Source organism: Triticum dicoccoides, chromosome 1B (genome assembly GCF_002162155.2).
Source record: "Triticum dicoccoides isolate Atlit2015 ecotype Zavitan chromosome 1B, WEW_v2.0, whole genome shotgun sequence".
In the NCBI taxonomy this organism is placed as follows: Eukaryota; Viridiplantae; Streptophyta; class Magnoliopsida; order Poales; family Poaceae; genus Triticum; species Triticum dicoccoides.
In genome coordinates, this window is record NC_041381.1 from 542269265 (window position 1) to 542281860 (window position 12596).

The window sequence follows — 12596 nt, forward strand, 5'->3', positions numbered from 1 at the left end:
TGTCACGCGCTGACCGGGTATGCACCCACACGTCCACATGGCGCTCTCTGATTCATCGGGACTAGATTTGCACATCTGAAGCAAGTTGAGGAACTGGGTAGGGTCAAATTTCAAGTTGTAGGACTAAACTATCACATTCAGATTCTCACATTCAGAACAAGTTCTAGGACTCCTGTGCTTTAAACTCTTTTATTTTTAACAAACTTAAGAGTTCGAATTCACCTGTTCACCTGTTCTAGGACTAGATTTGCACATCCGATTCGAGCTGAGCCGAAGAACGCCCAATGGGACTCCTCCTTTTGACTAAAGCTGTCAGAGCCGCCTGGACCGAGTCCATGTGCACCAACCAAACCCCCCTTCTTTTCCATGGTCTCCATCCCCAGGTCGCTCACGGTCACGGGCAGAACCGCAAAGCCCTCCCCCGTACAGCCAGCCTGCCACACACAGAGTCACCGGCTCCTCCAGAAGCAAAATGCCCCTCCTGCCCCGACGCCTCGCCGTCGCCGTCGCCGTCGCCGTCGCCGTCGCGGCCCCCCTCCGCCGCCCCCTCTGCACGGCGGCCCCACGCCCTCCCTGGGCCATGGTGAACAGCCAGGCGGCGCTGGACGCGTCAGGGGCGCCGTCGCAGAGCGCGCGCGCGCTCGTCGACCTCAACACCACCCCGTGCGTCTCCCACCTCTCCGTCCCCGCTCGCCTCGTCGCCCCCCACGGCGACGACATGGGCTCCCTCGTGGGCATCGTCCGCGGCGCCAGCAGCGACGGCCTTCTCCTCCTCGACTTCATCGACGCCCGCCACCGCCCCTTGTGGCCACACGAATTCGCCGCGGCCCGCGGCGGCGTGGAACCGGAGGGCAAGCTCTTCGTCTGCAACCCTCTCAGCGGCCAGCTGGTCCGCCTCCCGGCCCCGGGCATGGATGTCCCCAAAATGGGAAGTACCTCTTTCGGCCTGCTCACCCAATCTCAAGGCTCACACGGCCCGCCGGATAGGTACGTGGTCGCTCAGCTCAGTAAAATCAGCCGCGGGGGAGGGGAGTGGCGCAGGGTCGTTCGCCGGTTTCTGTCCGAGACAGGGGAGTGGGACGAGCGGCCGCTGGTCGGGGAGTTAGAGATGGATCCTGGGCGGAGCATGATGATCAACCATGAGGTGCTGGCGTTCGGCGACCGGCTATGGTGGCTGGACGTGGCCTGGGGTGCCTGCTCCGTCGACCCCTTCAGCGACCGGCCGGAGCGCCGCTTCGCCGAGCTGCCGCGCTCCAGCGTGCAGCCTGTTTCTGATTCCCCGACGCTGAGCAGGTACCGGCGCATGGGGGTCAGCGAGGGGAAGCTGCGCTACGTCCAAGTGTCCCATGGACCGAAGCACGACAAGTGGTGCGTGATCCTTTCGTTTTCGCTGGATGACGAGACCTACAGCTGGGCGCTGGATCACGGAGTTGAAATTACAGATCGGCACGACCCTTGCTATGTTCAAATTGCTGCCATAGATCCATTCAATGCCGACCTTGTGTACCTCCAACATGGTAGCGCTGTTATTGCCATGGACCTGGCTAAGGGGAAGGAGATTTGGAGGGGTTACCTGGCTAAGGAATTCGTCTTTCAGAAGTTGCTCCACTGTAGTCTTCTTGTACCGTGCGTGCTCCCAACATGGCTTGCCACAAGCAATATCCCTTCTGCAGGTAAATATAAGCTTCATACACTTGGTACTGAATCATTCAATCCAAATTTTACTGTCCTATAATCAGTTTGTTAGATTTCACAGGATTTTGTTTGTTAATATACACCAGTTGCATTTGTATTGAAGTTTCTGAAGGGTGTGATGATATCTTACACATTGGGGGTTTAATAATTCCAGATAGGCTCATATTTTCTGAATTATAAATTGGCCATTGTTAGCATTGCTTTTTAACCTTTTCAGGATATCAAAGGTGGAATCTGGCATTGCTAGAGAATCTGATGTATTTTATTGATTGCATTGGTTATCAGATTGTCTATGATGTTAAAAAATATTTTGCCGATCTAATTAATGTCAGCATATAGACATGGAATTGTCCTGTTAAATGCCTATATGTTGTTTTCCATTCAAGTCGTGATGTAACGATGCACATATATTGCTCTTGTTGCCCTGTGTCATTTCTATTCAAGTTCTTGTATCTATTAACTGAAGGAACCCTTTCAAGCAACAAGGCCGATTGCAAAAGGAAGACTTTGGCAGACATGCTGGTTCGCGTAGACAAATGCTAGACAAACTGAAACGTGACAACTAACTCATCTCCGGTACTCTCTCTCTCTCTTAAGTAACTCTTTCTTGTTTGGGTACCTTTCCTGTTCCGTTTGATTTTTTTGTCATATCATTTTCTTTCTTGTGGCATGATTCTGTATTTCTCCTACACTCCCCATAAAATGTGGTACTTGCACAAACAAAAAAGTATAGGTCATGTTTCCAAATCAGTATGTTGAACTGGTTATCTTAATTGTTCAATAGTTATACTCCATCATTGTTATCCTTAAATCGAACTTGTCAGGATTGTATGTACAGATCGTGCCTGATTGCATGACAGGAAACTTCCTTCTCTCCAACCATGCTGTACATATGATGCTTGAATATGTTGCGACTTGCAAGTTGCAACTAGTCAATGAAGCAGTACCATGGTGGCTGATTTGGCTTCTACTTCTTTTTTACTCTTAATCGCTGGTTCTGTCTTCAATGCTGGACTGCTACACATAGTAGTATTGCCTTGTCTGAAATACTACATATTACCCGGTCTGACTTATCCCAGACATAAAATTATGGGAAAGCTAAATGATGTATGCTTCTTCACCATGATAAGGATTTGTCTTTCATTAGTAATATCCTGAAATGTTATCAACAAATCATGACTGAACTGAAGCATGGTGCTTGCTATTTCTTACCAAGTGACCATACAGTATATTGACTTATCACCACAATTGCAATGCTATCCAGTAATCCTTCGACAGAAGTGTTCCCCAAGTATGTCATCACTAAACCTATCTCTGTTTACTACTTTTGTCTTGCAGATTCCTTAAATTTGACCAACAACAGAGTTGAGGGTGGTATCTGTGAGACAAGAGCTCTTATTTTAGGGAAATTCTGTGACAATTTTGGGCTTGTTCTTCCGGCTGATGCAATTCTTTTTGAAAGGACAGATGTTCTTACATATTTCGGAGAATTGTAGCTGCAAGAGACCATGCTTATGTTCTTTGTAAAAATGTTATTGCCCAAAGTGTTTTTTGTTCTGACTTGTTTTGCTTTGTATTCAACAAATTTGGGATATGCTTGATTGGATATTTGCATGCTGATGATGGGAAACTTATGAGCTCTCTTATCTTATTAAATGCTTCTGCATAACTGGAAAACGGACCTTTTATGTTAATTTGATAGTATTGGTTATCGCGGTATGTGTTGATGTAGAGCATACCTTTTATGTTGCTGTTACCTGCCATATCCAATATAAAGCAGAATTCATGTTAGAACTATTGTAGAGTGCATGTGTGCTAGATTGGATGACTGAAATATTCATCAGAAAAGTTTCTTTGATGAAGGGAAAATGTATGATATTTTGTACTCCCTCCGTCCCAAAATACTTGTCGGAGGAATGGATGTATCTAGACGCAATTTAGTTTTAAATACATCCATTTTCATTCATTTCTCCGACAAGTATTTCCGGACGGAGGGAGTAGTAGAAAACAGGAGGTGGCCTACTGTGAAAATTGTGTTAAAAGGTAAATTACAAACAACCTAAAAACTAGTGTTATACAAATCTGGCCAACCAGCTGCCTGCTGAGATCAGAATGGGATCTTTTCCTAAATTCATAGATCGAATATTGTGTTGATGAATGATGTTGTTATTAATATTATTATCATGCAATGCTGCCCATGGGTAACTTAGGTCACTATTGTAATCTGAAGCAGGAAATAAAAAGCATTACAATTGGCAAACCTAAACACTGCATTATAAACTGATACTCCAACAATGTTCCTTGCTAGCTCTAAACATTTCTCTCTGTAAAAGACAGCACTTCTCTCTTAAACTAGGTAGTAGACATGTTCATTATGATGATCTAATCACACACTTAAAACATCTAGTGCAAATTAAGCTAAAAGGAAATATGGACTACTGTTTTCTTAGTTCCTGGGCACAAGGCGCGGGCGCAGCGGATTGGCCATGACGGTGGTGAACTCGCGCTTCTCGGCGAAGTCCACCTCGTGGCCGGCCACCTCCTGCCACTCGAACTCCTTGACCATGTTGGCCACGAAGTACTCGAGGTGCAGCATGGCGATGCTCAGCCCGGCGCAGATCCTCCGCCCCACGCCGAACGGCATCATCTTGATCCCCTTGCTGCCGTACAGGTCCACCGCCGCCAGCTTGTCGCCGGCCTCCAGGAACCGCTCCGGCGCGAACTCCATGGCCTTCTCCCACGTGCCCTCGTCCCTGCCCATCTCCGCCACCATGAAGTTCACCGTCGTGCCCTTGGGGATCAGGTACCCGCCCACGTCCATGTCCTGCGCCGCCTTGTGCGGCAGCACGAAGTGCCCCGGCGGGTGCTTGCGCAGGCCCTCCAGGATCACCGCCTTGAGGTACGGCATGGTGGCCGCGTCGATCTTCTCCTCCGAGACCTCCTCCGCGCCGTCCTCCCCGCAGATGGCCTTGATCTCGTCGTAGAGCCTGTCCTGGACGGCCGGGTTCTTGACCAGCTCGGCCATGATCCACTGCAGCCCCGTGGAGGTGGTGTCGGTGCCGGCGTTGAGGAACTCGGAGCAGAGCGCTACGATCTCGTCGTCGGTGAGCGCGCGGTCGCCCTCCTCGGGGAGCGTGACGTCGAGCAGCGTGTCCACGTACGAGTGCTCGAACGTGGTCTCCTTGGCCGGCGATTGGCCCTCGCTGACCAGCCGCTTGTAATCCCGCCGCGCATGGATGAGCGGCACGAACAGCTCCCTCTGCCGCATCCGCAGGGCGTGCGCGACCCGGAGGCGGTCGCGGAAGAGGTGCTTGGTGACGGCCGGGAGGAAGAAGAAGACGGTGAGCTTCCTGGAGATGTAGAGCAGCCAGGCGCGCTCGGCCTCCTCGATGGCGCGCACCGCGGGCTCGTCCAGGCGCTCGCCGAAGCACATGAGCACGAGCAGGCAGAACATGGTGTACTGGAACGCCTCCATGACGTCGGGCGTGTCCTCCTCCCGCAGCTTCTCCATGAGCACGCGGCGCACCCAGGCGCGCGCCGGCGCGAACAGCCTGACGCGGCTGGGGTGGAGCGTCTCGGAGACGAGGTTGCGGCGCAGGAGCCGCCACACGGGCCCGTAGTTGGCGCGGGTGATGATGTTGTCGGTGACGCCGAGGAGCGAGCTGGTGGCGGCGCGCGGCCGGTCGGCCAGCGCCACGCCGGCGCCGACGAGGGCCTTGTGCGCGAGGTGCCGGTCGGCCACGAAGACGGACAGCCGCGAGCCGATCCGGAGCGTCACGATGGGGCCGTACTTCTTGAAGAGGCCCAGAAGGAGGGGCTCCACGTCGGACGCGGAGTTGCGCAGCCAGAGCAGGTTGCCGAACAGCGGCAACGCCGGCGGGCCCGGCGGGAGGCGGCGTCGGGCGGCGGCGTTGCGGAGCAGGACGAGGAGAGAGAGGAGGAGGAGGGCGCCGGCGATGAGGAGCGACGTCTCCATGGCGCGTAGATCGATCGGCTAGCTAGCTCTGGGTTTTGGGTTTTCGATGTCGTGGACTCGTGGTTCGGGTGGAGATGTACGAGATCTTTTATAGGCGGAGGCGGAGAGGTGTACGTGGACGTCGTGGAGTTCGACGTTCGTGCGTGCAACTAATTGCCTTCCAGAAGGGTAAATCTTATCTGATGATGAATTCAATTCAAAGGTTGGATATGTCGGTTGTTTGATTTGATTTTGAAGAGTTGTGGTGGGTTTGGGTTCCTGGCAGAAATCTAGAAACCCAAATCTATCTCGTTCTTGAACGACAAGATGTAAAGGGCACGTCACAATCCAGTCATGTACGTAGATGCATTCCCGGAAAACAAATCAAAATAGGTATCTGCATGCATTTGTATTTTGGTTTTTCTTATCTCTCCTTTTTTTTGCGGGGAGTTTTTTCCTATTTCTTACTGCTACTAGCTAATTCCCCGTGTGTTTCAGTGGGCGCAAACATAATCTTATGCGGAGATTTGTGTGGATATTTTCTTTTCCTTTTATGCTTGATTAAGTCACTTAGATATGCACTAACTAGATGTGCCCTAGACAAACCATATATCTAACACATATTCTAGATTTTGATAAGATTTAATTTGATTTTAGTATGGGTAGGGAATGCAAGGAAAGTTTTAATTTAGTTGAGATTTGGTAGGATTTGATTTGATTTGGGTGTTTGTATGAGAAGAAAAGGAAAGTTTGGATTCAGTTGTGAATTTGGGAAGATTGATTTGATTGTGTTAATGCACCATGTGATTTTCTCTGGAACGTATTGATTTGGTTTAGATTATTTCCAGTTACTCTATGTATGTTGGTTTTAATTTTGTGCAGCATTGGTTGAGAGTACCAAAAAATCAACAAAAAATCAAGGACGGAGGGGGTCGTGTGGAGTAAAAATCGAGAAAGAACGTTGATTTGATTTAGGTATTTGTGGGAGGAAAAACCGAGGAAGGAGTAGTAGAGATATATCCTTTTCTGTTGGTTAGGTGGTTGGGAAAATAACCGGCCCCTTGCCCCCACTCGATCGAAGAACATTTCAGAACAACAACAACAACAACAACAACAACAACAACAACAACAACAACAACAACAACAACAACGACAACGACTGTTGGCGCGGGCCCTGTGGGGATGTTGTACATCCCATTGAACGACCTAACTATGTCTGGCTCCACTTCATACGCAACCTTCTTCTGCTCCCTTGGCAAGCCCCAAATCCTTTCTACACTTGCTGCGTCAACTGGTATCTTTCGTCCCCTATCTGGGATAACAAGCTGCAACAACTCTGGGTCATAACACTTCATGACAAACTTGACAAGATCTCCTTTCATTATTCTTGTGCCGATATCAAGCACGCCGCCAAAGCATATATCACCGATGGCATCCTTTTGTATATCCTCAAGGCCACTGTTTAGGACGAATAGTCTTGAAGGTGATGCCATGTTCCTCGGTGGTGGCCCACTGCTACCAATCTGCGTAAAAATATACAGAAGAATTCATATTAAAAAGAGGACAGAGGCTACAACTATATAAAACTGAGCAACCCACTATATTAAACCGAGCAACCCACTGTACTAAACTAAGCAAACTACACCATATTAAAAAGCGAGTTGTGTTTGCTAAAAACTGAGCAACTAGAACTATATTGAACTGCAACTGCTAGCACTAAAGTAGGCAATTGTTATACTGCTATTCTGCTGCTTATCCAAGATAAGAGTGTATACAAATGACATGGTGATTTTTGAAGAATCAACATTAAGGCAAAACACGGAAAAACAGCAAACAAGTATCAAAACCCCCAGGGCACAAAAAGCATTAGATATCAAAAAGGCATATAATGTCCCTGCCTCGAGCAACCACACATGTATCAAACCCTAGGAAAAAAATTGAGCATTACATATTTCAAAAAAAAGACTAAAAAAACATCCCTTCTTTCAAGTTTTTCATAAAAAATGCCTCGTGCCCGACTTTCTTCGCACGTTTCGGATACCTCCCTCCTTCATCACGAGGGGCGGAATCGGTGGCCCGTTTCCCCGCCTGACCACCCCGGGCACAATCGGTGGCCCATTTCCCTGCCTCACCACCCCTGACAGGATCCTCATTCGTTCACCTGCGCTTGCGTCCAACATTACTCCTTGCTGTTTGAGCCACCACCTCTTCTCCCTCATTTTCACCATCAGTTCTTCCTATAGTCCTTCTGCTCTTTCGTGCCATTCTGTAAAAAGAAATACACAAAAATGTCATGTTGATGAAAAAACACAAGTTCTGCTTGTAGACAAAAACAAGTGTGACGTCACTATCATTGGGAGGTGAATTGATCTCCATTTACTCCTACCTAGATATAACTCAACTGCTAAGTGCTAGTACCTGCAGAAGCAACTTGGTGCTGAAAACTAGGTTAGAATCCTCTGCAGTACTGTACGATGTTGTACAGTCACTGCCATGTGGGACCTGGCCCCACATGTCATCGACCCCTGAAAACTAGGCAACTACTCACTATTTTGTAGCAACAAAAAAAAGAGGTAAAACCAACAGATATTACTCCTCATCACAAAACAAGCACATGTTCATCTTCATCACATAGCTAGCCATCAAACAAACTATAAAACAGTGTTGTTGGATTCAACCAACCATAACAAAAATCTTCATCACCAATAATCCTAAAGTTGCCAGTTATTCGTGATGATATCTCATCTTCTATTGATAGTTACGATAAACAACAACTCGATGGTGAATTTAGGCAACTACATATTGTTTGTAGGCAACTTATAAGGATAAAAATGATAAATAACATCACTAAAATTGACCAACCACATGGTAGCAACTTGGTGGTGAAAAAATCTAGGCACATACAGCCCGTTTGATACGCAAACTTCACTAATTTAAAGAACAATAAAAATGATAACAACTTGGTGGTGGAATCTAGACACTTCGATAGGAAATGAGATGGCAATGGTGAAATTCGACCAACAACAAAAGCCATCTTCTCAGAAAACAGTGATGCTTAATGTTAAACAAAAGGCAATTGCTGTCCTATTTCGCTGCAACTGTGGATACTATGAAGTTTGATTGCCCCTCCCATCTCGCAAATTGCATCAAAAACTAAAGCAACTACCATCATATTTCTACACAACTGCATCCGGGGATTCGAGCAACATAAAAAAAATGAACCTATGCCGGTCGCCAGGATCCGGTCAGATGCATCCCCTTACCCCTGCCCCTTCGCCCTTTCAATTCACCTTCCCCCACCCCCGCCATGGCAACGCCGAGCCCGCAGACGCCATGGACGACCTCCGTACCCGCCCCGTCACCCAAGCCCTAACGCTGCAAACAAACTCCCCACCAAATTTGGAGCGCAACCGGGGAGGAGAGGGGGTTTACCTCCGCCTGTAGCCGGCGACTCGTCGCGCTCGCAGACGGCCTCCGACACCAGCGACTCCGCGCGGGATCCACAACCACAGAACCTCACGCCGTGCATCGGTGCTAGAGGAGAGGAAGGAGAGGGAGAAGTTCGAATGAAAAGGAGGAACATGCGATGGGGGCAGTTTCGAACAAGCCAAGCAGACGGTGCGGACGGTTTCACCTGAATTAAAGCCCGGGCCCACCACTACACCGCACGTGATCTCGCCTTATCCCGAACGACACCTGGTCGGGACGGATTCCGCGCGGTCGGGGCGATCGGGCGCATCGGACGGCTCTCGCGCATGCGCTCGTGACGTCCATTGGCGCTAGGTTTTCTCCTCCGAACAGCGACGGCCGCATGCAGATCCAGCTCGCGTTCCTCCCCCGCCCCCCTCATCGTGCTCCGCTTCCGCAACCCAACCTACCCGGCGCAGCGGCGTTCCCCTCCAACTCCTCCGGCAGCCTCCCCTTTCCTTTGCCCATGCCGGCGGATCGCAACCAACTGATCCGTGAGACCGTACGTGGCCAACAGTGTACGTGGAAATTCCAAGCCCAATCGTGCAACAATGGCGAAAAGACACAAAAACAATGCAACGAAAGCTGCTTCTCGTGTGGACAACGGTAAGCCCACCACTGTTATCAAAATCGATCCATGGAATCCTCCGTATCCCATGCACTGGGACGGCCGTTGTACTCCTGAGGAGTTTGTTCGTCGAAGAACATCCTTTCTGATCACCTCCAGAGCGTCCAACACGATCGTCCCGGACCGTACTCCTCCGGAGGCGAATTCTCAGTTCTACCATGGGGTGTACCCCCGCTTGCTGCCCGTCCTGGAGAAGGACAGCGTCCGTCGCTTCCTCCGTCTGTTCGCAGAGTGCCGGGACGACTGCATGACTTATGGCTCCATCATCATCCCAGAGGCCTTCAACCACATGGTCGTTGAGGACGCCCTGCGGTGCGCAAAGGTTGCCATGGAGGGCAAGGCTCCCGAGCTCGAAGGGCACCGCGCCAATCCCAACTACATGAACCAGTATGGCTACTTCCCCCTGCACGAAGCCGCGGAGAGGTTCTCTGTTGAGATGATCAGGCTGCTGCTCCGGCATGGCGACAATCTACTACTCCCCAAGGAGGATTCCAATTACCCGCCGCCGACAGATGCCGATGTCTACAGGATTATTCATCTTTTGTGCCTACCCGAGATGAAGATTTTCTTGGATACGACTCGACTGCTTGCTGCGCACACAGATAATCTAGTTGATGAGGTATGCAATTACATAAACGATGGAAAACTGTTGCAAACTGCAGTGTTGCTCCTGGCAGCTCAAGCACATATCCGTGTGGGGTGTCGCTGCAATGGTAAGAGTGTAGCTTATGGTTTTACTATAATCACCGCTCACATCGGTCAACACATCATTGACACAAAATTGGAGATGCTTCGAAGCAGGGAGCAACTGCTGGACCTGGAGGCGAAGTGTCAATATTTGTCATCTACATTGTTGCTTGTCAGAATAATTTCCCAAGCCGGTAAGGCTCTCGATTCATACATTCGGACGCACCAAGAGGTACCTCAAACAAAGGTCCTTGAACACGTTTCACAGATTCTCAGCGATCATGGGTTTTCCCCTACCGGAGAAGGTATCCGTATCGAGGACCTCTGTCCTTATAAATGGTGGCCGATGACCGATGGTGAGGCGCCTAAAACCCATGGGGTTGCTGTTGGAGCTGAGGCAGCTGCAGAGACGCCTCATCGGTATCCTGCAGATAAAAAGGCAGCTACAAGTAAACTTGGTCGACGTTGGCAGCATGAAAGCACATGGTACAATTTCTTCCCGTTTTGGAGATCGATGCTAGCACACCGACATCCCGTCAAGTTGAATCCAGTCTATGCACAAGATGGTGTTTTGCATCTGCCAGATTGTGAACCCATCCATAACAATGGAAGCAAGTTGCTCGGTGAGCTGTCTATGCCGGCAATGAGAAATGTACGTCTAATGGCAAGAAGAATCCCGCAGGTCTCAAGTATGAATCGACCCCGCAGACTATTTGGCACTGTTGCATTGAAGATTTTGAAGGTGCTAAAGAATGCATGAGTCGGTAGAGAGGTCTCCTCGGACAGTTAGCCTCAACTTTGTCATTCCGTGTCCAAGTGCCCTTGCTTGTAATTTTGTTGCTACATATACATGGCGTGATGCAAGCTTAATCAGTGCCATACAAATACCTTATATGCAACTGATCTGTACAGTATTTATAGTTAAAATGGGAAGTTACTTTCAGCTATGTTTCCAAGTCACTATGTCACTTGTCTTAATTCTCCAATACTTATGCTACAATACTACTGTTATCCTTAATTCCAACTGCTTTTGTTCAAATCACGCATGCTTAGTTACACATGGCTGTCAAAAAGATGATGCCGTTTTTAGTTTCTGGCTTGTGTTCTCAAACTGTGGCTAATTTACATCATGCTACAGCTTTAAGCGAATTAAGTTTGCTAACTGAATATGCTCTTTACAGTTTTTCAGTGCTTGACTGCTACTGTATATATGTAGAGTTGTAGTTACCCTGTCTGAACTACTCCATTACCTTGCCTGGTCTCGCTTATCCCAGACATAAAACTGGGACGGCTTTTCACCATGATAAGCTTTTGCCTTTCACTAGTCAACAAGAATGATATGAAGTACCCTGCTTGCTATGTCTTACCAAGTGAGCATGCTGTAAATTGACTTGTCACTGAAATTGAAATGCTATCCAACTAGTCCTTCAGCAGAAATATGTTACCCAAGTACATCAACACCAACAATATTTCTGTTTATTATTGCCTGGCAGATTCCTTAAATTTGACCAATTACAAAATTGAAGGTGGCACCTGAAAGACATGAGCTCTCATATTTTTGAAACGATATAGTTCTATTTGAAATGAATGGATGTTCTATATATTTCAAACTTGGTTAGGTTCAAGGTTTTGGATCCCAGAGAAGCAAAAAAAAATCTCATGGGGCATCGAGATCGGTGACCGAAAAATACCGGATGGTTATGGGAGAATCATTTTGAATGAATTTGAATCAGGCTAAAATTAGTCCAAAATTTATTCAAATTTAAAATTTTAAGTTTTTTTTTGCTCAGTAAGGCAATTTATTGTGGGGTACTGCGATTTGCGCTTACCGCGCGATAACCGTTTTTTTCGCTTGGTACACAAAACCTTGTTTAGGTGTGGACCTACTGAATAGGAAACCACATTTCGACAACCATATTTCGCCGACAATTTTGATGGATCAGTCTCAGAAATGCAATGTTACTTGCAGCACATCATCTGCTCATATTCTTTGTAAAATGCCAACCTAACTATTTCGTTTTGTTCCATTTTGCTTTGTACTCCCTTCGTGTGTCAAAAAATGTCTTACATTATGAGACGGAGTAGTAATAATCAAAACTGTGCTTGATTAGATTATTTTGACACATGAGGTATTTGCATGCTGATGAAGAGACATCAATGAAA

At 48.1% G+C, this 12596-nt stretch overlaps 2 protein-coding genes across 2 annotated transcripts; one reads left to right on the forward strand and one right to left on the reverse strand.

Moving 5' to 3' along the window:
- The first annotated feature begins 472 nt into the window (after positions 1–472).
- On the forward strand, positions 473–3327 carry LOC119348337. The gene is made up of 3 exons (XM_037616521.1): positions 473–1673; positions 2162–2271; positions 3034–3327. Exons 1-2 carry the CDS (start codon positions 473–475, stop codon positions 2236–2238), a joined length of 1278 nt encoding a protein of 425 aa, XP_037472418.1. The 3' UTR covers positions 2239–2271; positions 3034–3327.
- A 620-nt stretch (positions 3328–3947) lies between these two features.
- Positions 3948–5717, reverse strand: LOC119348325 (cytochrome P450 89A2-like). Its single transcript, XM_037616512.1, has one exon. The coding sequence runs from the start codon at positions 5669–5671 to the stop codon at positions 4142–4144; it is 1530 nt and encodes a 509-aa protein (XP_037472409.1). The 5' UTR covers positions 5672–5717; the 3' UTR covers positions 3948–4141.
- Positions 5718–12596: the final 6879 nt, after the last annotated feature.

Bases quoted from the DNA above. Each gene is read 5' to 3' on its own strand.
- LOC119348337 (XM_037616521.1), top strand. From the start codon at position 473: ATGCCCCTCCTGCCCCGACGCCTCGCCGTCGCCGTCGCCGTCGCCGTC. The intron at 1,674-2,161 runs GTAAATATAAGC...TATTAACTGAAG, and splicing joins AAGCAATATCCCTTCTGCAG to GAACCCTTTCAAGCAACAAG.
- LOC119348325 (XM_037616512.1), bottom strand. From the start codon at position 5,671: ATGGAGACGTCGCTCCTCATCGCCGGCGCCCTCCTCCTCCTCTCTCTC.